At 58.6% G+C, this 25,239-nt stretch overlaps 1 protein-coding gene across 1 annotated transcript; it reads right to left on the bottom strand.

The window, feature by feature from the left end:
• Positions 1–780: 780 nt before the first annotated feature.
• SLC6A17 (solute carrier family 6 member 17) lies at positions 781–25,239 on the bottom strand. Its single transcript, XM_002196363.6, has 12 exons — positions 24,727–25,239; positions 17,442–17,834; positions 14,797–14,954; positions 13,671–13,797; positions 11,354–11,535; positions 9,156–9,266; positions 7,954–8,195; positions 7,466–7,658; positions 6,942–7,134; positions 6,283–6,442; positions 5,638–5,800; positions 781–5,109 (listed from the first exon to the last, which is right to left on the bottom strand). Exons 2-12 carry the CDS (start codon positions 17,725–17,727, stop codon positions 4,741–4,743), a joined length of 2,184 nt encoding a protein of 727 aa, XP_002196399.4. The 5' UTR covers positions 17,728–17,834; positions 24,727–25,239; the 3' UTR covers positions 781–4,740.

Below are 25,239 nucleotides of genomic sequence, written 5' to 3'. Positions count from 1 at the left end.
CCTCCCCTGGCAGCCATTCCAGAACTTTATCACCCTTTTCATGAAAAACTTTTTCCTAATATCCAACCTGAATTTCCCTTGGCACAGCTTGAGGCTGTGTGCTCTGGTTCTGTCAGTGCTGCACCAACATCTCCAGATGGTGCCCAAAAGACCTTCCCAACTTCCCCTCAGCTGCCCCTGCGTGGGGACAGGCTCAGCTCCTGGCCATGGCAGTGTCCCCATGCCATCCCCGGGGCGGGGGTCCCCTCTGGATCCCTCTCTCCTGATCCCTTCCCTCCTTCCTCATGCTCCCTGAAGCAGCCCTGGAGAAGCCAAACAAGCCACCAGAGATGGGGGGGAAGGAGGAGGCAGCTCTGCTCCTCTGCTAATCTAAACTAATTCCCAGCAGCTGAAGTCACCTGGGATTGCTGGAAACCCCAGGTCCTTCTCCAGACTCCCAGACTGGGGATCAGCCAGCAGCCCTGTCAGCAGGGCACGGCGCAGAGGAGCTGCAGCGTCCCAGTCCCCATGCCCTGGAGAGCCAAGGTGCACTGGTCAAACTGGCCCAGGAGGAAAAGAACCTCCTGAAGCCCCCACAAACAGCTCACTCTGAGCAAGGCCCATGCAGGGGCTGATGCTGGCTGGAGGAAGGGGTGAGGGGAGAAGGACAGACAGGGAAGGACAGACCTCGACACCCGTGGGCCCTTTGCTTTGTGTCTCTGCCACCCTAAACCTCTGAGAGACCCCAAAGCCCAGCCAAGAAAGGAAACAGAGGCACAGAAGAGACTCGCTGAGGAGAGGTTTGGTAAGAAGAGACTTTTAATCAGACTCTGATACAGCTCTTAGAGGGTTTCTCTCGATGGCCGAGGAGCCGGGCGGCGCTGCCCGGCCCTGCCCGGCACACGTGGGACCTACTGCGGCTACCGGGGACACGGGACGTGCCACCACGAGGTCTGTGCTTTACCTGTGCAGGAGGGTTTCGCCAGCGTTGTGCTTGTCCCAGGGGAAGCAGCCACATCCTGCGTGTCCCCGTGGCTGTGCCATGTCCCTCCCGGCCACCGAGGCCACCGGCCCCGCTCCTGCCAGCGAGACCCACGCTCGGGAAGGGTGGGGGCCGTTCAAGGCAGTGGGAGCTGCTTCTGGGAGGTGCTGGGGCTGAGCATGACCTGTCAGGGTCTGGGCAGGGGCTGAGAGGTGAGGAAGGGGCAGTTTTGGAGGGGTTGAGGGGAAGGAGCCATGGGACACCCTGAGGACCCGGCTCTGGTCATGACCTCTGCCTTGCACCGGGGTCAAGGTCCCTGCAGCAGAGGCCGGCGCTGGGGAACAGAGCACCCCAACTCCAGCCCTGCAGGCTGGACCTGCAGCTCCAGCACCACAGGCTCTGCCCCTCCAGCAACCTCCTTTGTGCCCTCTCCAGACCCACTGAACACCCTCCCCACAGAGGGGGAACAGGGTTTGGAGCCCTCCTGACCTACCCAGCACCTCCTTGTCCCTCGGCCAGGGACACCGCACTGCTCTGAGCAGCAGGATCTGGGCTGGGAACCCACCAAGGAGCTGATGTGGGGGGACAGGGATATCGGCAGCGGTTCCCCCTTCTGTGTCCCACTGCCTGAAGGAAAACTGAAAAGTGCCTGTGCTCACAACTAGCAGCTATTCCCTGTGCCTCTGTGCAGAAGAAGAGGAAAATAAGTGATTTCTAGGGCTAAAAACCAGTGGGGGCCGGCCTGATCCGCAGCCTGGGACCCCGAGAAGGTGTGTGGAGGGAGAACCTGCCCCGGCAAGCGGGAGAAACCCCCACGAGGGCTCCAAAAGTGAGCGAGTACAGGCAGAAGTGAATCCTAAAGCCACCCACGCACACGGACACGCGCACACCCCACGCACGGCATCTACGGACGAACACGCGCACGCTCCCACGGCGACAACACGGATCTCCTAAACCTAACACACACACACTGCCCCCCAAACCCCGTGTCTAACACCGAGCAAATGCCACGACAAAACACAAGTATTTCCACGGAAAAAAGTAAAGGTGTCATCCCTCTTCCTCCTCCTCTCTGCTGGACCCCCAGGGCAGCTGGACACCCTGGGGCTGGGGGGAGAAGGGGACGTGCACCCGCCACACACAAGAAATAAAAAGGTAAAAATATGCCCTGCTATAGAATGAGAATTGATCTGTACAGCACTGGGAATGAAAATAGGTCGTGGGCCACTTTGGAATACGATTTGTCATTTAACAGCATTTACAGTGACATTTACAGAATAAATATACAATAGAAATAGAGAATCTCTAGGTTATTATTCCATCTCCTCTCTCTGTATATATTTTATATATATATAATATAGCTTCTTTGTTACCTTCTTATTGACTTTGCCTCTTATTGATGCTGCAAGAAGAGAGGAAAGCGAGCTCCTCCCTGGCTGGTTTGGAACAGGGGTGGGAGAGAGGGAGGGCCAGATCCTTCCCCCGGGGTTCAGGGAGCATCATGCCTTGGGAGCACGTGGGGCTGAGTGTTTTGGTGTCCTGCTCCATTAACTCCATGGGAGCTACGGTGGGAATCCGGCCCCTGGGCTCGGGGGCGCCGGGGAGGTGATGCTGGGCAAGGATTTGACTCATCCTCTGCTCTGCTGGTCAGGTGAGGATAGACTCCACAAGAGATGGGAGGAACATGTTGCCTAATGATGGGGAAATGCCACCGGATTTGGGCTCCTCCCTTGCAGAGATGATGCCACAGGGACATTTCTGTGTCCCTCCTGCATGGGCAGAGGAAGGAGAAAGACATGGGAGGGGATGAGGAAGGGGGAACTTCTGGAGGAGCGTGGCTGATCCTGACTCACAGATCTTGGAACCATCACTGAGCTGCTTTGGTTCATTCCACTCTTCCATCTTCCCTCCAGAAAAACAGTTTAATGAAGGGCTTGAGCTAATTGTCCAGGAGGAGTCTCCAGGTCACCAGCCAAGTCCATGGAGAGGACTGTGAATAAAGGACCACACCCACAAGAGATGTCACTGTAGGAAGCTGCTGGCCCCAGGACTGCTGAAAGTCAGGGGTGTGGTGAAAGGACCTGCTGCTTCCTGCCTTCACCTCCAGCCAAGAGGAGAACCAAGGTGGAAGAAAAGCAATTGCCAGGAAAGCAGAGGAGAGAAGGGCCCATGAAGCAGCACCACAAACGTGGCCTTCAGAGCGGCTGAAAGATCTTCACGCACAGCCTAAGCCAGCAGGACCCAGGGTGAGGCACTCCCCCAGCCTTTGGAGGCAGCAGAGGGGAGTGTGCTGCTTCCACGTCCCCAGGGAACAGGGGGATGACGCCCCGTTATCCTGACAGCCTTGGCAGAAGTGCTTGGTTACAGGTAGGATTCAGGGAAATGACCCTCAGTGCCAGCGGGAGAGACTCAGAGCTAGAAGATCCCACCCTTTCCAAACAGCCTGGGGAGAAACAACATAAGGTCACACCAGTCAGATCCCCCAAAACCATGGATGGGCATGATAGAGGCCCCTGGACTCTCACAAGGGCTCCCCAGCCTGGATCAAGAGCTAGTGGGGACCTGGCACTGGCTCCCAGGAGCCCCTCAGATTCCTGTGGTCACCCCCATCCAAAGGCTGCTGAGCTCCTGGGGGTGTGGCAGGAGGCAATGCCAAATCCCCGGCTCGGAGAGGAGAAATGAGGAGGCACATCCAGAGAGAGCCACTGCCCAGCTCACCTCGGCAGGGGCAAGGGAGGGAAGTCAGGTGTGGTTTCCTGAGAGCTAAACCAGGAGTGTGGTAGGACTGGATGTCCCACAGCTCCTCTGCTTGTCCCCCTGGGACATCCAAAGAGAGGAGCGACAGGAGATGATCACCAGGCCAGGGATTTTGGTTCGGCAGAGCATCCCCCACATCAGGAGTAATTCCAGGAGAGCACTCCTGACCCCCTCAGGACCCCACACAGGCTCCCACACACAAACCACAGTCACTTCAGGGGCCCTCCTGCCACTCAGCACCACCACCACCAACCCATGGAGCATCCCAGCTACTCCATCCCGTGGCTGTGACCTCTCCGTGCCTCCAAAGGATTCCCAGCCACCATCCCTGTGCTGGTGGCAACAAAGATTCCAGGGATGCACCATGCCCTGTCTCATACACCCCAACATCACAGCTGGCCCCGTGCTGCTCCCTGCCAGCCCTGGTCAGAATTTGGGGGGTTATTTGGGTGTGTCCACAGCTATAAAACCCTACAGGAGATACAACAACAACAACGATGGTGACAACAACAGCACCTTTTTGTGCTATGAACATCGATGGTTAATTGTGCTCGTTGGAATAAGGCCATGACTCCTCCGACTAAAGGACAGCAGACAGGAGGGAGGAGTGCTGGGTGACAGGAGGAAGCATGGCTGGCTTCCCACCTGCTGCCAGGTCCTTGTTCCAACCATCAGCTGCTTAGAAAAGAGAGATTCTTTGCTTCAGATTCGAGCTGCATGAGAACAACTCTTGGAAAGGTATTGCAGCGTCCCTTACTCCTTTTCCCTTCCCTGGAGGTGAGTCCAGGGGTCCTGCCTTTCCACTGAGGGTTGTCAGAGGAGTCCTGCCCCTCCTGCAATCCCTTCTTCCTGATGTCATCTTAGAAATGGCTGCTTTGCTTATGATTTTAAGAGGGGTTTCTTCTTCATCTTAGTAAATAATTCTTCTTCGCCCTTAGTGATTAATTTTCCTGTTGCCTGGACAGCCAGGACCCACTCCCCAGTGCCCTCCTCTCCCGGTGGGGGTGGTCGGCGGGCAAGCATCACAGTTCCGACTCGGGGGTGCTGGCCAGGAGGTACCCGCTGCCGTAGCGTCCGTTGGGAGCGCCGCTCATCTCCATGGGGGAGCTGCTCCCGGGGCCCAGGTAGGAGCGGTGCGTGGGCATGGGGGACGGCGTCTCGCTGGGCACTTTGCTCAGGATGAAGCGGGTCTCGTCGTTGTCTTCCAAGTTGGAGATGTCCTTCATCATCCGACCCTTCTTGTAGGTGACGGAGAGGGCGTTGGAGCCGTCCGACACCAGGTGGAACTGCCGCAGGATGAAGACCAGAGGCAGGGGGAGGGAGGCCAGGATGATCAGGGAGATGAGGATCGCCATGGCCCACGTTGGGTAGAACAGGAACTTCTCGGCAGCCTGGAAGAGACAGATGTTAACGTCTCGGGGCTGCTGCAGCGGTGATGCCCACCGGGTACAACATCTCTGAAACACCAGACAGCTCCTGCTGCCTCCTCCCAGACCCAGGAGAACAGAGCAGCCCAACTCCAGCCCTACAGGCTGGACCTGCAGGTCCAGCTCCTGCACCTCCACATAAAGGTGAGCTCAGGTCGAGGGAAAGGATCCTCACACAGGATGCTGGGCACAGCTTGGAGCTGTGGGAGCCAACCAAAATCAACACAAACTTCAGCCCACGGGCAGAGCTGGCTGGAGATATCTGGACAGCAATATCTCCACATCAGCAAGATACGGAGATATCACATCAGCATGATATGATATCTCCATATCAGCGTGAACAAACTGCTCCCAGGGGATGAGCAGGGTGGGAATGTCACCCAGCAGGAGAGGACGGAGCAATGAGCAGATCTGGGATGAACAGAGTCTGCAGCTCTGAGCTGCCCCTGCTGTGCTGGGCATGGCTGGAGAAGGGGAGGGAGCTGTGCTCACCTCCTCCCTGATCCATGCGCTGTATCCCGGGGGGCTGACTCCCAGCTGGATGATGCTGGCGGTCATGAGCACGGCCATGCAGATGGGAGACACGTACTTCCAGGTGTAGTAGTAGAACTGGTAGGGCCGGAAGCCCAGCATTTCCGTCAGCTCCTGCATGAACCTGCCGAGGAAAGACGTGGAACCGTGACATTCCCCACCTCTGAGTGAGAAACAACCTCCCAGGAGCCCCGTGGACGCTCAAGGGAGAGCCTGAAAAAGAGCCCAGCTGATCATCTCAGCGTCCCTCAAGCCTGAAGAGCTTGTGGAAAACTCCTCAGGACAAGACCATCTGAGTGTTATCCAGAGCTGCCTTGGCTTTGGACAACTTCTGAACAAGGAGCACTGTGGGGAACAGCCTCCCCCTCCAGAAGGACCTGGAAACCTCAGAAAAAAGAGTCATCACAACCAACAGGAGATACCCACGAGAAGGGGCTGTACACCAGGGCAGGGCAGGAGGATCCAAGTGAACCAAATTCCTGCCTCTATAACTGCCCCTGGAGCATTTGCTCCCGGAAAAAAAGCCATGTGGAAAAGAGATGGAAGGAGGGTTTTTAGTCAGGAGTTACACCAGGAATTATTCCTTTTGCTGGAGAAATTCCTTACTTCTTGGTGCCATAAATCCAGGCCACAGCGATGTTCTCCAGGATGACCACGACGGTGAGCGGCAGCGTGGCTGAGTAATCGTCAAACATGGTGACAAAGTAGTTTCCAGAACGCTGCACAAAGATCAGCCCCACTACGAAGGCGAAGATGCAGCAACCAACTGTGGGGAGCAAACGGGCCTGGTCAGCAGAGCCTCCTGAGGGACACCAAGACCTCCAGAAGGTCCATTCCCTGCATGGGCATGGTCAGCAGAGCCTCCTGAGGGACACCAAGACCTCCAGAAGGTCCATTCCCTACATGGGCATGGTCAGCAGAGCCTCCTGAGGGACACCAAGACCTCCAGAAGGTCCATTCCCTGCATGGGCGTGGTCAGCAGAGCCTTCTGAGGGACACCAAGACCTCCAGAAGGTCCATTCCCTGCATGGGCATGGTCAGCAGAGCCTCCTGAGGGACACCAAGACCTCCAGAAGGTCCATTCCCTGCGTGGGCCTGGTCAGCAGAGCCTCCTGAGGGACACCAAGACCTCCAGAATGTCCATTCCCTACATGGGTATGGCCCAGTTCACTTCCCACCATGTCCACACTCTTCAGGAGTGACTCCTCAAGGCAATGGGGACCTCCCACCCCTTCCCAAGGAGGTTGCAGGAGAAGAGACCTCACCTGTGAACACTTCCTTCCGCACCTTGAAGGTGTCGATGATGGGCGTGGTGATGCCTGACATGGTCCCGATCATGCTCCCCAAGCCCAGGTTGATCAGCATCAAGAAGAACATGACGGACCAGAAGGGTGAGGCTGGGAAGTGGGTCATGGCTTCTGTGAAGGCAATGAAGGCCAGGCCAGTCCCTTGCACCGACTGTTGAGGTGAGGAGAGGACCAAAAGACGAGAAGAAACTTGTCAGGGACACAGACTTTGAGACCCTCTCAGGTCTCCCTCACCAAACCCTCTTCAAGGAAACAAAATCCCGGTCTGGTACTGGAGATGAGCTGGTGATGACCCTGCTCGACCTGTACTGGACAGAGCTTCTCCCACCCATGAAGGACCCCTGCGTGCTGGGTAGAACCACAGGGACTTGGATTCTCCATCCCTGGCGGGTCTCTAAAAGTTGTTTTTGCACATCCATGTGCCCAGGATCGACAGAGGGAGAGGCAATGGGGCTGGTCCTACCAGGAGTGCCACCAGGTACCTTGTTGAGTTCATCCTCCAGCAGGCAGGCATCCAGGCCCAGCTCTTTGAAGTGCCCCTCCTTCACCGTCATGATCACCCTGTACATCTCGTTGTAGTCCTTGGCAGTGAGGTGGGAGAAGTTCACGTGGGGTGGGATGAGGTCATGGCTCAGCACGTTGGTGTTGAGGTAGCCCAAGATCTTCTCAGCGTTCCTAAGGGAGAGCAGAACCTCTCAGGTGATGCAGGGCACCTGAGACACGTTGGATTCACACCCAAGCTGCAGATTAGGAGCCCATCTTGGGGCTGGGTTTTAGGCTGGAGGAGATGAATGCTCAACTCCCTCAGCTACACTGGTACACCCTGGAAATCCAGGTCCTGACCATCAGGAACTCGGGTCCACCAAACCCCAGGATCATCAGCTCCGGAGCACTTTTCTGCCTCCAGACCCACCACAAGCGGCAGCAGCAAAGACCTGCCCACCCCAAACAGAGCAAAAGCAAATCTTACTCCACCACGCATTTCTCGTTCATGATGTTGGCCTTGAAGCCCAGCACAGCAAACACAACCAGGGTGGCCAGCACAGACGTGAAGAAGTTGATGAAGGAGACGAGGGTGGCATCGAAGTGGCAGTTGTTGTCCTGCTTGTTGTAGCTGGAGAAGGCAATGACCCCCCCAAAACCCAGGCCCAAGGCGAAGAAAACCTGCGTGGCTGCTTCGCGCCACACCTGGGGGTCCAGCATCTTGTCCAGCTTGGGGGCAAGACAGAAGAGGAAGTTAGGTGGCCTGGTGCCCCACAACCCATCCCAGAGCAACATTCAAAGGCTGAGGTGGTTGTGGAGCAGTGGTGGGCTGCCTTGGAGGGGTGGTGGCAGGAGATGATCGCTAAGGCCCCTTCCAACCCAAACCATTCCATGATTCCACCATCTGCCGTGGTCAGCTCTGGCTTTACCCAGCACTCACAGATCCTCCTCCTCACTGACACAGAGGGGGAAACTGAGGCACGGAGAGGTCAGGACAAGGTTTGACCTGACCCCCAGAGGCCCAGCTGGGGGTTCCATCTCTGCACAGCTCCCCAGTCCGTGTCCCCCACCCCAGGGCATCACCACATGTGATGGGTCTCCATCCTCCCCTGGCCACCTCCTGCTTCCAGAGCACCTGGAGCCCTGGCATCAAACATCTTGGCTGGGGGGGATTTAACTCCTGGTCCCCCCCAGCCACATTCCCCCTCTCCTGGGAGCCAGAGCTGCAGCCTGGAGACCTCCCAGCATCATTCATCAAGGGACCATAATTAATGTCTTCTAACAGCCTCGCCGGCTGAGCTGATTCATCTACATCTCTGCTTAATTAATTAATTAGCTGCTTAATTAATAAGTGCATACAACCAGCAGAGATTTTTCTGCCAGCCAGCATCTCTCCATTAAATCTTTGTATTTATATATTCCCTTGGGCACGTCTGTGACCCCCGCCCCGGCATCTGGGTAGCTGAGGATGGTGAGTTTGTGAGGCTCGTGGCTGTCCTGGCCACACCCTGAATTTTGGGAGCCACTCCACGTCCTGCTGATCTCTCAGGACCCCCAAGTTTGGGGCTGGTACTTTAATTTTCAGAGTGGGGAGGAAAATAAGGGGACTAATAAGAGAAAAAGGGAAAACAGGGCATGGCCAGCCAGGAGGGGAACCTGCTCGGAGTCTGCTGGGCTTGGAACTCTCACCTTGGGTGTGAACATGTGCATGATCCCATCCACTGCCCCACGCAGCAGCAGCCCCCGCACCAGGAAGCAAACCAGCACCACGTATGGGAAGAGGGAGCTGAAGTACATCACCTGGAGAAGGGGGGTGAACAAAACACAGCCTCAGTCCCTGCCCCGGGCCCAGCCACCCTCCCACCCAACCTGTGCAGCTGACAGGGGGGAGAGAAGGGAGAATTTCCCCTCCCATCCAACCCGCGGCAGCTCACAGGGGAGAGAAGGGAGAATTTCCCCTCCCATCCAACCTGTGGCAGCTCACAGAGGAGAGAAGGGAGAATTTCCCCTCCCATCCAACCTGTGGCAGCTCACAGGGGAGAGAAGGGAGAATTTCCCCTCCCATCCAACCTGTGGCAGCTCACAGAGGAGAGAAGGGAGAATTTCCCCTCCCATCCAACCTGGGGCAGCTCACAGAGGAGAGAAGGGAGAATTTCCCCTCCCATCCAACCTGTGGCAGCTAACAGTGGGGAGAAGGGAGAATTTCCCCTCCCATCCAACCTGTGGCAGCTCACAGAGGGGACAAGGGAGAATTTCCTCTCCCATCCAACCTGTGGCAGCTCACAGGGGGGAAAAGGGAGAATTTCCCCCTCCAGGATGGGGTTGCTCCCCAGGGATGAACTGTGGGACCCCTCGGGGCAGGATGGTGCAGGTTTCTGGACAGTGCCCAGGCAGAAAGGGACTGGGGGCACTGGTCAACAGCAGGCTGGGCATGAGCCAGCAGTGTGCCCTGGTGGCCAAGGAGGCCAATGGCTCCTGGCCTGGCTCAGGAATGGTGTGGCCAGCAGCAGCAGGGAGGTCATTCTGTCCCTGTGCTTGGCACTGGTGTGGCCACACCTCGAGCGCTGTGTCCAGTCCTGGGTCCCCAGTTTAGGAAAGAAATTGAGGTGCTGGGGGGTGTCCAGAGAAGGGCAGCAAGGCTGGGGAAGGGTCTGGCACACAAGTGCTGTGAGGAGGGGCTGAGGGAGCTCAGCCTGGAGAAGAGGAGGCTGGGGGTTGACTTTATCCCTCCCTACAACTCCCTGAGAGGAGGGTGCAGCCAGCGGGGGCCGGGCTCTGCTCCCAGGACAGAACAAGAGGAAAGAGCCTGGAGCTGCACAAAGGGCTGGACATCAGGAAGGAGATCTTTGTCACAGGACGAGTGAGTGGGCATCAGAAGGGGTGCCCAGGGAGTCACCATCGCAGGAGGTGTTTACAAAAGGCTGGATGTGGTGTTCAGTGCCCTGCTCTGGCTGGCAGGGTGCTCTTGTGTGGGAATCCAGGGCATCCCTCTGGCTGCCCTGGCAGGTCTGGGACCCTGGCAGGGGTCAGGAACCCCCCTGGACAGAGCCCCCAGAGACACTGTCTGTGATCTCTGTCCATGGAAAAGAGTTTTCAATCTTACAGCATGAATTACAAGCTTTGAGTGTTTGATAAGAGTAATAATTAAGTGTGGCACGGGTGCAAAAGTAAAATTTTAGGTTTCTAGATAAGGGGTCCAAAGGGGACAAGATGGAGGAAATTGGGTGTGCCTTGTCCTTTTTCTCCTTCTTCATGCCCTCCATGTTTCACTGTGGTGTTGGCATTTTTCTGTTGGTTCAGGCTGGGGACACACTGTCCAACGTAGGTGACAGATATTGGCACGTTATTGTAAATCCAGCACAGGGAGTTTGTGGTATTTAATGTTTGTACCATCCCACTGAGGGCAGAGCCCCACACACTGCCCTGCAGGACAGAGCTGCGGCAGGGCAGCAGAACATGTTAGAGATAAACAGAATAAACAACCTTGAAACAGCACAGACCAATTATGGCTTCTGCTTTGGCAGCGGGGCTGACAGACAGAGACTTTCTACAACCTCGGAATCATCAATAGCACAGATTCCGACACTCTTGGGTCCCAGGCTGGACCTGATGACCTCAAAGGCCTTTTCCAGCTAATTGATTTTATGAAGAGCTGGAGCTCAGGGGGTTCTCTGTGCTGGTGTGGCTGAGGCCTGGCTGCACGTGCCAGTTGAACTGAACCTCATCCCTGCAGCCTCTTTTGGTCTCATTCTGGATCTCTACAGAGGTGAGCCAGCTGTGGCGTGGGTGTGAGGGGACACAGCATTCCTCTGGTGCCCCAGAGCAGGGCAGGACAGTGTGTCCAGGCTGGTTCCTGCTTCCAGGCTCAGGTGGCCACCAAAACTCACCTTCCCCGAGGACTGGATGCCTTTGATCATGGCCAAGCCAACGAGGCTCCAGGCCACCAGCAGACACAGGGTCATCTTCCAGTTCAGGCCCCCGCTCTCAGAGATGGAGTTGGAGATGTCCAGGGCCTCCCGGTACCAGAAGTAGGTGGTGGCTGAGCTCCTCTCGCATTCGGTCTCCACAACTGCAGGAGAGAGGCAGGAGAGCGTCAGGGGGAGTCATCCACTGTCTCCTGGGCTGATCAAATGTCAAAACCCCACTGGAGCCAGCCGGGGAAGGGAGACACCTCTGGAAACTGAGGGGCAGAAATTAATGGGGCTCATTCCTAGCAGGGAAAAGAGCAGACAGCACCTAAAACTACTGCCAGGTGAAAATGGGATGTTAAATAGAGAAGAGACATTTTCATTTGCTATAAAACCTGTCAGAGAGACCCAAGCTGGCGCTCAGATGTTCTAAAACACCATTAGCTCCATCCGTGTCTCAGTCAGGCAGTGGAGCAGCCCCTGCCTGACTCTCACAGCGTCCCACAGTGCCCCACAGTGCCCCACAGTGCCCCACAGCGCCCCACAGTGCCCCACAGTGCCCCACAGTGCCCCACAGCATCCCACAGTGCCCCACAGTGCCCCACAGCGTCCCACAGTGCCCCACAGTGCCCCACAGTGCCCCACAGCATCCCACAGTGCCCCACAGCCTCCCACAGTGCCCCACAGTGACCCACAGCATCCCACAGTGCCCCACAGCCTCCCACAGCCCCCCACAGCATCCCACAGTGCCCCACAGTGCCCCACAGTGCCCCACAGCCTCCCACAGCCCCCCACAGCCGCCCACAGCATCCCACAGTGCCCCACAGCATCCCACAGCATCCCACAGTGCCCCACAGCATCGCACAGTGCCCCACAGCGCCCCACAGTGCCCCACAGCGCCCCACAGTGCCCCACAGCCTCCCACAGTGCCCCACAGCATCCCACAGCGCCCAACAGTGTTCCACAGTGCCCCACAGCATCCCACAGTGCCCCACAGTGCCCCACAGCGCCCCACAGTGCCCCACAGCATCCCACAGCCTCCCACAGCATCCCACAGTGCCCCACAGCGCCCCACAGCATCCCACAGTGACCCACAGTCCCCCACAGCGCCCCACAGTGCCCCACAGTGCCCCACAGCATCCCACAGCGCCCCACAGCATCCCACAGTGCCCAAGAGTGCCCCACAGCATCCCACAGTGCCCCACAGCGTCCCACAGCATCCCACAGTGCCCCACAGTGCCCCACAGTGCCCTGCAGTGCCCCACAGAATCCCACAGTGCCCCACAGCGTCCCACAGTGCCCCACAGTGCCCCACAGTGCCCCACAACATCCCACAGCCTCCCACAGTGCCCCACAGCATCCCACAGTGCCCCACAGTGCCCCACAGCATCCCACAGTGACCCACAGTGACCCACAGTGACCCACAGTGACCCACAGTGACCCACAGCATCCCACAGTGCCCCACAGAGTCCCACAGTGCCCCACAGTGCCCCACACTGCCCCACACTGCCCCACACTGCCCCACAGCATCCCACAGCATCCCACAGTGCCCCACAGCATCCCACAGCATCCCACAGAGTCCCACAGTGCCCCACAGTGCCCCACAGCGTCCCACAGTGCCCCACAGCATCCCACAGCATCCCACAGTGCCCCACAGCATCCCACAGCCTCCCACAGAGTCCCACAGTGCCCCACAGTGCCCCACAGTGCCCCACAGCATCCCACAGCATCCCACAGTGCCCCACAGCCCCCCACAGTGCCCCACAGCCCCCCACAGTGCCCCACAGCATCCCACAGCGTCCCACAGTGCCCCACAGCATCCCACAGTGCCCCACAGCATCCCACAGTGTCCCACAGCTTCCCACAGCGTCCCACACTGCCCCACACTGCCCCACACTGCCCCACAGCATCCCACAGCATCCCACAGCGCCCCACAGCATCCCACAGTGCCCCACAGTGCCCCACAGCGCCCCACAGCATCGCACAGTGCCCCACAGCATCGCACAGTGCCCCACAGCCTCCCACAGTGCCCCACAGTGCCCCACAGTGCCCCACAGTGCCCCACAGTGCCCCACAGTGCCCCACAGTGCCCCACAGCATCCCACAGTGCCCCACAGCATCGCACAGTGCCCCACAGCATCCCACAGTGCCCCACAGTGTCCCACAGTGCCCCACAGCCTCCCACAGCGCCCCACAGCGCCCCACAGTGCTCCACAGTGCCCCACAGTGCCCCACAGCCCCCCACAGCCCCCGTCCCTGGCAGCTGCTCCCTCCAGCCCAGCTCCCGGTCCCTCACCAGCCACGGAGCCGTTCCTCACGACGGGGCACTCGCTCCAGGGCAGGGGGTACTGGAAGGACTTGAAGAAGTAAAAGATGCTCCAGCCGATGATGACGTTGTAATAGAGGCCAACAAAAAAACACACCTGGGGGGGGGAGGAAGGAGGAGGACATGGCACCAAACCGCAGGGCAGTGAAATGTCCCCTGGGCACCCTCCAGCCCTGGGTGGAGCTGCACAAACACCTCTTGACCTCTCGAACCTCCCTGTGGAGGTTTGCCTCGCCCCGCACAGCCCGGGCTGGGGCTGGGGGGTGCCCGGGTGGGCTGGGGGGTCCCCGGGCTGGGGGGTCCCCGGGTGGGCTGGGGGGTCCCCGGGTTGGGGCTGGGGGGTCCCCGGGTTGGGGCTGGGGGGTCCCCGGGCTGGGGCTGGGGGGTGCCCGGGCTGGGGCTGGGGGGTCCCCGGGTGGGCTGGGGGGTCCCCGGGTGGGCTGGGGGGTTCCCGGGCTGGGGCTGGGGGGTCCCCGGGTGGGCTGGGGGGTCCCCGGGTGGGCTGGGGGGTTCCCGGGCAGGGGCTGGGGGGTCCCCGGGTGGGCTGGGGGGTCCCTGGGCTGGGGGGTGCCCGGGTGGGCTGGGGGCTCCCTGGGTGGGCTGGGGGGTCCCCGGGTGGGATGGGGGGTCCCCGGGCAGGGGGGTCCCGGGGTGAGCTGGGTGGTGCCCGGGCTGGGGCTGGGGGGGTCCCCGGGCTGGGGCTGGGGGATCCCCGGGTGAGCTGGGGGGTCCCCGGGTGGGCTGGGGGCTCCCTGGGTGGGCTGGGGGGTCCCCGGGTGGGCTGGGGGTGCCCGGGCTGGGGCTGGGGGGTCCCCGGGCTGGGGATGGGGGGTCCCCGGGTGGGCTGGGGGGTTCCCGGGTTGGGGCTGGGGGGTCCCCGGGTGGGCTGGGGGTGCCCGGGCTGGGGCTGGGGGGTCCCCGGGTGGGCTGGGGGGTCCCCGGGCTGGGGCTGGGGGGTTCCTGGGTGGGCTGGGGGTGCCCGGGTGGGCTGGGGGGTCCCCGGGCTGGGGCTGGGGTGTCCCCGGGCTGGGGCTGGGGGGTTCCTGGGTGGGCTGGGGGTGCCCGGGTGGGCTGGGGGTCCCCGGGCTGAGCTCACCAGGCAGCTGGCGTAGCCGATGCCTCCCAGGCGGGGGCAGATGTAATTCCAGACGCCGATGCTGCCCCGGCGGATCCGCTGCCCCACCGCCAGCTCCAGGAAGAACAGGGGCAGGCCGATGATGACGAGCAGGACCAGGTAAGGGACCAGGTAGGCACCTGGAAGGGCAGAGAAAGGTCATTCCAGATCTCCCTGCGCCGGTGCAGCCAAGGACAGATGGACATGGCACCAGCAGGGCAGAGCTGGGACAGGCACTGCCTGGTCCATCCGTTCATTTGTGAACAGCCTCAAGTTGTACCGGGGGGCTGAGATGGGACACTGGGACAAATTTCCTCACAGGAAGGATGGTCAGGCGTGGCACAGACTGCCCAGGGCTGCAGGGGCATCCCCATCCCTGCAAGGCTTTAAAAACAGTGTGGGTGTCACCTGGGGACATGGGCTAGCGGTGGCCTCATGCTGGGCTGATGTTTGGACTTGTTATGTGTAGTTGACATAATTTGTGCCATTTCTAATATGATATATGTGATATTGAATATTTGTTAGAGTGTACATGTTTGTATTAGGATTCCCCCAACCCTCACAGGCACAGGTGAGACCGGCTGTATTTTAGAAACTGATTTACAAGTAAGAAGGTACAGCTCGCCAGGGATGGGCCATGGCTGGGGAGATACAGAAACCCCAGGGGCTGATCATCAAACCCCAGGTGCTGATCATCCTGTGAGCGACCCGAGATGGATCTCATGGAAATCCTCAGGCAGATCCATGTGAATGCAGCGTTCCCGAATTCCCGTAAATTTCATCAAAGGATTCAACAAACTCCAGACACTGATTTGTTCTCCCTCATCACCAAAAAGAAAATCTTATTAACCTATAGACTCTGAATAGAAGAAAAGACTGATTGCTGAAATCTTGGCCTCAGGCGGAATTTTCCCTATTAAAAACCGCTTGTGCCAGGCTGGAGGTGTGTGGGCATGGAGGAAAACCTCTGCTGAGGCTGACTCCTTGTTGCACACCCAGGGCCGACCCCGGGCTCGGCTCTGTTCTTTCCTTGTGGCTGGCTAGATAAAATTTGATTGCAAAATAAATATTTTATTTTTTCATATTAATTTGGCTGGACAAATTTTCATTTATAACAGACTCAATGCCCTTAGAGGGCTTTTCCAACCCAAACCTTTCCATGATTTTGTGATCCAGGAATGCAGATCAGAGCTTGGCCAGAGGAGAAGCTGTGGAGAGGAGCAAACACGTGTGGAAGCAAAGGCTGTGGCATTCCTGCCAGCGTGGATCAGGTGGGACTGACCCCAAGGACTCCCTGAATCCTTCCAGGCAAATCTCCAGATGCAAGGAGCCACCTCCATAAACTGAGCCCTGGGGACACATCCTGAGCCGTCCTGTTCCCCCAGGACATCCCACACTCCCAGCAGCAGCATCCCCAGTGCCCAGAGCCATCCCCAGTGCCCAGACGCGGGCACCACTCCCAGGAGAGACTTTCTGGATTTGTTCATCTCTTCAGAGCAGTGAAAGAGTTTTGTTGTCATCTGGTGTTGTTATTTTTTTTATTATTATTATTTTGGTGCTGGGGAGTGCTTTGTTTGTTAATAAACAGGTTCTTTTCCACTTCTCTCAGAGAAAATTTTTTCCTGAACCAGGTGGGTGGGGAGGGGCAGTGGGGGTTTGTTTTCTGGGGACTCCTTCCAGAGGGTTTTCCCCAAATTTGCCCTAAACTAGGGCAGTTGGATATTGACACTTGGAGTGACCAATTGAGGATGGACACGCCTGGTTCCACAAAATGTGGCTTCAAGGACCCAGGGAAATGGAGGGGCTCTCTCTTCCCTTTTTAGTCCTGATTTCCATCAGGCACGAGGGTTAGAGGTGAGATAACCACACAGCCTGCAGCTCTCGAGTGCTGGGGCTGGGAAAAGCACACCAAGGGGAGCACAGCACAGTGCCAGCACTGCTGGGTGCACGTCATCGCCAGCCTGGGTCGTTCGTGGCACTGGGGACCGCAGCCACAGCCCCAGGCTGCCAGCAGGGTCAGGGACCAGAGAGCCACAGAGCCTGGAGCTCCAGGGACACTGGGGCTGGCAGTACTGGCACCTAAATATTCCCAACAGGGATCAGGGGAGCAGCCAGAAATCCTGGCTCCCAACCTGGGATTCACCGTGACTTCGGAGCAAGCGGGTGCCCAGTCTTTAGGAAGAAGCCAGCCTGGAGATTTGCACATCTCAGCACAACCTCTAGCAGCCCTTTCCCCCTTCAAAGCCCAAATAACCCATTCTAGGGCCCAAATAACCCATTCTAGGGCCCAAATAACCCATTCTAGGGCCCAAATAACCCATTCTTGAGAACAAATTACCCATTCTTGAGCCCAAATAACCCATTGTAGGGTCCAAATAACCCATTCTAGGGCCCAAATAACCCATTTTAGAGCCCAAATAACCCATTCTAGAGCCCAAATAACCCATTCTTGAGAACAAATTACCCATTCTGGAGCCCAAATAACCAATTTTTGAGCCCAAATAACCCATTCTAGAGCCCAAATCCCCCCCATCCTCTCCGGAATCCACACCCCAACAGGCAGCGAGGCAGGATTGGATCCCACCCCATTCTCCAAGGGCAGATCCCAGCCCTGCCCCATCCCTCACCTCCTCCATTCTTCTGGCAGAGGTAGGGGAAGCGCCAGACGTTGCCCAGCCCCACGGAGTAGCCGATCTGTGCCAGGATGTACTGCAGCTTGCTGTTCCAGGCCGGCCGGTTCTCCGCGTCCAGCTCCTCCTCTCCCTCCTTCTGCTTGTCCCACGCCTCCCCCGTCACGTTGAGGACGCTGCGTTTGTAGTCCACGGGCTCCTGGTGGGCCAGCAGGTCGGCCACCGACTCGGTGACATGCTCGCTGCTGTGCTCCCGCTGCGTCACCTTGCTGTTCTTCGGCATCGGGGCGGCCCCGGCGGGACGGCTGAGGGAAGGGGTGAAGGTCCCGCAGGGAACAGCACAGAGGGTGAGCTGCAGCTCGGGCCTCACCTCCTCTTCATCAGCAGGACCTGGGTGGGGAAGGGTCAGCTGGGGTCAGTTGGGTTTCTCTCATCCCCATGTGGCCTGGCGGGACCGGCAGCACCAGGAGCAAAGGGTGTCCATCCCCCGTGTCCAGGACCTGCATCTGAACCTGGAGGGTCTCCTGCTCCAGGAGTGACGGACCAGGAACAACCTTCTGGTCTAGAATTATGGAGTGCCAGGATGGTTTGGGTGGGAAGGGATCTTAAAGCTCATCCAACCCCACCCCTGCCATGTGCAGAGACACCTTCCACTGCCCCAGGCTGCTCCAAGCCCCATCCAGCCTGGCCTTGGGCACTGCCAGGGATCCAGGGCAGCCACAGCTGCTCTCATTCATGGAGAGGAGCCTCCTGTGTCCCAGAGAGAGGAATTTCCCTGGGCTCCAGGGGATGGTGACAGTGTCACATCACTGTGACACCTCTTCTCCCCTCTAACACCTCCAGCCCAGCAGCTGAACCTCACAAGCCTGATACCAAATCCAGCCTCTGCCCTGCCTGTCCTGCTCCTTCCCCTCCTGACCATCAGCACAGCCCGGGCTTCGCTCCACGACAGCTTGGAAGCGCCCAGGGGACAGTGACAAACGCCCAGGGGACAGTGACAAACGCCCAGGCCATCTCTACATCCCAGGCAGTTATCAGGAGTGACTTAAAAGCCTCGGAGCCTGACCCTAAATCTCCCCAGGCAGCTTTACAGCAGATAACAGCTGCAGAAACAGCAGCAGCCAAGGCAGAGCCATCAACCCTGGCCCCTTCACTCTCCCAGCTTCAGCGTGGGTCAGGAGGAGTGATGCTGCACAGAAGCACCTCAGGAGCTGCTCAGAACCCAGCCCAGCCCTGCAGGTTTCTCCCCTGCCTTGAATATCTTGGGGACATCGTGGAAATCTGCTCTACTGGGCTGGGGATCCCCAGACTGGGAAAGCACCGTGTCCTTCCTTTCCATACTGGGAGAACTGGGGTCAGATGGGCAAATCCACTACATCAGCTGGGGAAAAAAAACACAGAACTCCCACAATAAATCCCTCAGCTTGGCAAAGTGACTCTCCTGAGGAGCTGCACTTCCTTCTTTCCTGTCCCCTCCTCTCTGCTCCCAGGGGACACCCGGCCAGAGCAGAGGTGCTGTGCTCAGAGCCCTGACCCACCCCAGCTGGGCAGCAGCGCCACCTCCTCCCACCCTGGGGCTTTTCCAGAGCCATTCCCAGCTCTTCTTTCCTTTGGGGCATTTTCGATCCAGCTCAGCCCACAATCCCATCCCTTTTCGGGGCAGTGGGTTCAGCCCCAGCAGCAAAGCCCATCCTCATCCCAGCCCAGGAGCAGGAAACCTCCCCCTCACCCACCCTCACCCACCCTCACCCACCCTCACCCTGGTGTTTCCTCACCCCTGACGGAAGTTCCCCCTTTGCCAGGCCCTGTTCCTATATGGAAAAAAATCTATTTTCAACTGCCGGCTGCATCCGTTGCCAGGCAACCTTCCCGGCTCCGCATCTTTCCTGGATCCGGCTCCTCCGGAGGAACCGCTCGAGTTATTTTTTCAAGCCGAGGCCATCGAGGTTTGAGTTATTTATTCAAGCCGGGGCCAGCGAGGCTTGATTTCCTAACCAGGGCTCGTTCACACCTCCCTCACTGCTCAATCGCGGCAATTCCCGGCTGGCCGGGCCCGGAGCATCCTCAGCCGGCTCGGGATGGGCACAGGGCAGGGCAGGATTTCCATCAGGGCTGGCTCGGGCTCTGTGGGATTTGTGCAGACCTGGCTAAATCAGCCCCGGGCTCTTTGCTGCTCCCTGTGTGCTCAGCAGCTCCTCCAGAGCACCAGGAGGACTCGGGCTTGGGGCTAAAGCATCTCTTTAGGATCTCCAAAGTATCTCTTTAGGATCTCCAAAGTATCTCTTTAGGATCCCTGAAGCATCTCTTAGGATTAGGGAGAGAGCCAAGAAGACTCAGATGTACTGGCCAAGCCCCCAGAGTTCAGTGGCCCATGGGAGGGAACACAAACAGCTTTCCTGGGACACCCCAAGCCCTTGGAGGTGCCCAGCTCCAGGGCAGGGGGTGCTGCACCATGGAGTCCCACTGACCCCACAACATCCCTCTGCATCTCAGACCATTCCCCTCCTGGTTTAGGTCCCCCCCGAGTCGTTCTGAGGGGCTGAGAGGCACCAGGACTCAGATCCTGGAGGAGCAGGGTCCTTCCAGCACCCACAAAGCCCCAGAGGCTCTCAGAGCCTTGGAGGACACTCCAGGCAGCAACATTCCCAAAGGATTTGTGGAATCAGCAGGGTTCTTGGCTGCTTTAAGGGTATAGGGACAGGCTCTCTCAGCTCTGGCAGGTACAGGAATCCCTGCCCCTGGGAGATGTGCCCAAACTAAACCAGAGGGAAAACCACAGCAGAGATGCAGATCTTGATCCTGGGATGGCTCTGGCAGTGTCCCCATGGCCTGTGTGGGGAGCTCCTGCTGCCTCCCCACGGCTCAGCCCCAGCCTGGGCATGGTGCTGCTGCCTGGCAGAGATCCAGCCTGAAGGAGAGAGGATCATTCCCAATTCCATGAGCACACCCAGCCTCCACCATCCCCATCCCTGCTGGGAATGGGAGATGAGCCCAGCCAGAGCCTGCACGAAGCCACCAACCCACACAGCGCAGGAACACGGGCAGGGACAGCGAGGTCAGCAGGGCTCTTCCTCTTCATTTCCCTGCGCCCTCAAATGGAAAAGCACAGCCCAAATCCATCTGAGAAAGGTATTTCTGTGCATTCCTTTGGTAGAAAAGGAAATTTAATCAAAAAATCATCTGCCAAAAATAACAACCATCCTGTGAGAAAGACAAGGCAGATCAGCTGACAACCAGGAGCTGGAGCGAGATAGAAAACCCTTGTCACTGACAGATGGAGATTCAGCTTGTTTACTTAGTCCCCATGACCTTAATTTTCTTAAATGTGCATTTTTTCTCTCTCTTTTGAAGACAGATTAGGGTCTTTCAGAGCCCATGGCTGGCAAGAACCTCACCCACACTGCCAGACCAGGGCTGCCTTTGCACCCACAGCTTTGCCCAGGTAAAAGCAGCGCTGGTGCCACCCAGCTGGAGAGGGAACGTGGCTTTTCCCACAGCAGGACCCTGGGAAGGAGCAGTTTGTGCTGTGGTCAGTGCCTGGCACTACAAGGGGAGGCACTGGGGATAACTCACCTCGTCCTGCTCGGTGTCCCTGGGTGCGTCCTTGGACGGGATTCCCACTTCCCTGGTCCCAGTGAAACCTTCATATTTAACTCCTCAGACAGCCCCACATTCCCTGAGCCCTGTGCCCAGGCCAGGGCTCCTGCTGGCACCAAGTGACATTCCCATCCATGTCCTCTTGTCCAGGTGGCACAGGGTGACCCCGAGCACCTCATCCCTTTGGGCTGGCGTGGGAAGCACCACTGGAGGACCCAAGGCACGTGGGACTGGTTTGCCACGGGACAAACTGGATTTAACCCACCAGGGAAAGGGCAGGGATGGAGAAGCTCCTGCCCTGTTGCAGCCAGCGGGTTCAATCCCTGCTCAGAGGCTCCCATGGATCCCAAAAGCAGCCATGGGGCAAAGCTGCTATTTGGGATGAGGGAAGGGCCCCCACAGCCCCAGCCCTGCCAGCAGCATCACAAGGGGTCAGGGGAGGAGGGAGGCCCCGAGCCACGTGTCCTGTCTCAGCCCATCCTTGCTTTCTTGGGAAGGCACTGGGGAGCAATAAGCAGGCTGGAAATGTGTCAGCAAAGCTTTCAGCTGGGCCTGGGAGCACAGGGCAAGGCAGGGAGGAGATGGGCATTTACAGCAGAAGCCAAGGAGAGCAGCCACCGGCAGCAAACGTGCTCTGGGTCCAAATAATGGGGCACAGTGGAATCTCCCTCTGTCCAAATTCTATGCTCATCCCTTGTTTGGGTCCAGAAAGGAGAAACTGAGGCAGGAAAAGCCACAAGATGAGGTTGGGTGAATTAAAAATGAGCATTTCACCCCCTGGGGATTCCCTGCTGGTCCCTCCCTGCCCCACCATTACCATTTCTTCCCCTTCTGCTTCCACAGAAATCCCCTAAAGGATTTCTAAATCCTAAAGGATCACAGCTCCTAAAGGAGAGGGGAGAGATGTTCCTGGTGAAGCATCCAGCTCACCAGGCCTGGAAAGGTCCAGCTCACCCCATCAAGGTCACAGAGCGGGGAAAGGAGGGAGGAGTGGGCACAGAGGAACCGAGGGATCTCAGGAGGTGGAAATCTACTGTCAGCTTCGGGCTGGGAGATCTGAGCATCAATTTGCAGCTCCTCATCCTCCCTGACACACACAGAGCCGGGGAAATCCTGCACCCAGGGCAAGGCTGCCCGGGGAGGAGAGGGGACAGATCCAAGGTCACCGGGAAGCAGAGGAGCAGGGAAGGACCTCGGATCCCTCCTGTTGTCCCTCTGCACTGCACAGCCCAGAGCCACGGCCAGGAGATTGGATGCACATCCCACTTTGGGCCCAAGTGGTGAGAGAAGCAGCTCCAGGCCCCTTCCTGCTGCTCCCTGGGGTCGGGAGAGCCTCCGTGGTGGGACGGGGCTGGCCCTGGCAGAGCTGCTCCTTTGGGGAGCATCCGCTCTTCCACGCCTCAGGAAACCAAGGGCAGGACCCTCCCCAGCAGCCAAACTTCTCTGCCAAGCCCCAAGAAGAGATTTTTGCCCGAGGCAGAGTTTTTGCAGCTCTGACCACCCCTGCCCTGCTCCGAGGACCTTCCCACAGCCTCCACCACACAAACCTCCCTTTTCCACCAGCCAAGGCTGGTCCAAGTCACCTCCATCTTAAATCTGCTCTGTGCTGGGCTTTGCTCCTCCCTGCTCAGCCTCAGCTCCACGGGGGAAGGGTTTTACCATCTGGGCTCCTTAGGGCTGCTCCGTTGTGCCCTCGTTAAATGAGCCCTGCTAATTAGCACCCAGCTCTCACCCGGTGCGGGGTGACCCGGTGCCACCAGGGCTGTCCCCTCCTCACAGCCAGCCCTGGGGAGGCACAAACTGCGGGTGGGGTCCGTGTGACAAGGTGACAGAGCAGGGGACACCTGCGAGAACATCCCGGGCCGAGGCTGAAGGCAGCAGGGCCCCTCACACCGGCACTTCCCCCGGGGGGCTGGAGCCCCTCCGGGTCCCCCCATGCGAAGCTCATCCCACTTTAGCACCGTGACACAGGAGCGCTGATGGATCAGAGCTGCCCCCGCTTCTGTCTGACACCCACTGCTGGTTCCTCCAGAGCCCAGATGTCAGAAATACCCCCAAATCCTCTTCTGCACGGCCCTGCCTGCTGTGCCCAGCCCAGGGGGACACGGCTGTGACGTTACGTGTCCCCAGAAGATGCCAAGAAAGCTCCGGAAGGGTTCTGTCGGTGGGTCACGGGCGGAGGAGCGGCCCTGGCGCTCGGGTTTGTCACCAAGCGCGTGAGCCCGTGTGTCCCTGGGCTTAGGGCTCCCTTCATCTCTCATTTGGCGGCATGAAAACACGCACAGCTGCAATAACGTGACACCAGAGCAAAGGCAACCATCATATGATCCCTCCAGGGCTCGGCTGGATTCACCAGATGATCGTTTTCCACTTAGACCTCAGTGAGCCATTGTAACTCACCCACTCCAGCCAAAGGTCACTGAATGAGCCCCAAGCCAGCCAAGATTTATCCTGAAAAGCAGCAAACGGGCAGCACCCAAACCCCGCCGTGAGCGCTGCTTTGCCCTGCTGGAATTCACGGAGCTGCTGCTACGTTTGTAAACAACACAATCCAACCCCAGCCCGGGATGGGGTAAAACAGGGCTGCAATGATTGCACCTGGACGTGAGCAGGGCAGCATCTGATCTGGGGTACATCTGATCCTCATGACTCCAGCTGTGCTGTAACTCCAGATTCCTGCTCTCTGCAAGCCCCAATAGCAGTGGAGTCACTCCAGATTTAAACTGACCCTTTTATTCCCACTGGTTTCAGCAGAGCCACCTCCAGTCCCTCCCAGTGGACAGCTCAGACCCACATTTTATTTCCCTTGGAGCAGTCACACCCCCAGCCAGGTTCCTTGACCTAGTCCTGACACCTCTGGAGAAATATTCACAAGGAACTCTCCACCCCGCTGAGAATAGCTCGGCTGCCGTGCTGCTCCAGGTTTTTTTCCTACCAAAACCAGAAATAGTTACATCAGCTCCTGATGGATTCGAACCTCAGGTGCTTCAGACACAAGGCGTGATCCAGGAGGCAGGATTTCACCTTCTGGGTCCTCTACAAAGGGCTGGGAGCAGATTTCTCAGCTGCTTTGAGCCCCCCATTCCTGGAGCGATGGAATTCGGACCTGGCCAAGAGGCCAGCTCAAAAAACACACCTTGGGTGTATCCAGCGTGCACAGACGGGGCCAAGGGCTCCCCACACCCAGTCCTGGGAATTTCACAAAACCAGGACCCCGAACCCCATTTCCTACCTCAAACCCAAGCATCCACCCTCAAGGAGCAGCACAAAAATAAAAGAAGGGGCAAAACCCCCCCCACCACTCCAGGGACCGGGACTGAAACATTCATTGCAGCCCAATGCTTTCTCCTCTCCCAATGTTATTGTCAAGGTCAACCTGGAGGCTGCATTTCCACCCATCCTCGAACGGGATGAGCCCCCCAGCAGCAGGAGCCGGGCAGGAGCCCAGTGCCACCCCCGGCGGTCACCCCCAGCCCCTGGAGTGCCTCAAGCCGTCTGCTCCCTCGAAATGTCCCCCCAGCCTTTATGCCACCACCCTGAGGGCCACGCCTGATGCCTCCAGGCTGGGCTGTCCCCTCCAGTCACCTCAGCCCGGCCCTGAGCATCTTCCCCCCAAAAAGACCCCGCGGGGGAGGGGACCCCCGGCAGCGAGAGCCCCGAGCGGGGACGGGGGGAGCATCCTCACCTCGGCGCTGCTGCGGCTCCCGGGGAGGATAAAACCGAGCCGATTCCAGGAGAAGCCGGCCCGGTGCCGGAGGAAACGGCGCAAATTCCCGGTGGGAATCACCCAGGGTCCCCCCGCTCCGGTGCGAGGCTGCCGGTGCTGCCGGGAGCGGGAGAACGGGAGCAGGAGCGGCGGGGGAAGGCGAGCAGCGGCCGGGGAAGGCTCCGAGTGACGCTCCGAGGTGCCGGTGCCTCCGCTCCGGTCCCCCCGCCCCGCCGCCGCCGCCCGGTGGATGCGCGCTGGGCTCGCCCGGCCCCGCTCGCCCTTCGCCGGAGGGAGGCAACTCCGCGAGGCTCCGGGAAATAAAGAAAGGAAGGGGATGGCAAATTAAAAAAATTAAAAAAAAAAAAAAGAAAATAATATTTAAAAAAAAAAATCCACGCGAAGGGACACGCAGCCCCTGACGCAGGCTTGAGTCACCAGGGCTGCGCGTCAAAGCTGGGGTGCCGGGCCACCCCCCCTGCTCCGAGGGAG

The sequence above is a fragment of the Taeniopygia guttata genome, chromosome 26 (genome assembly GCF_048771995.1).
Source record: "Taeniopygia guttata chromosome 26, bTaeGut7.mat, whole genome shotgun sequence".
Taxonomy (NCBI): domain Eukaryota; kingdom Metazoa; phylum Chordata; class Aves; order Passeriformes; family Estrildidae; genus Taeniopygia; species Taeniopygia guttata.
This window is presented reverse-complemented; position numbering and strand designations above follow the sequence as displayed.

Bases quoted from the DNA above. Each gene is read 5' to 3' on its own strand.
- SLC6A17 (XM_002196363.6), bottom strand. From the start codon at position 17,727: ATGCCGAAGAACAGCAAGGTGACGCAGCGGGAGCACAGCAGCGAGCAT. The intron at 13,798-14,796 runs GTGAGCTCAGCC...TCCCCCCCCCAG, and splicing joins TCGGCTACGCCAGCTGCCTG to GTGTGTTTTTTTGTTGGCCT. The intron at 6,443-6,941 runs GTGAGGTCTCTT...TGCTCCCCACAG, and splicing joins GCGGAAGGAAGTGTTCACAG to TTGGTTGCTGCATCTTCGCC.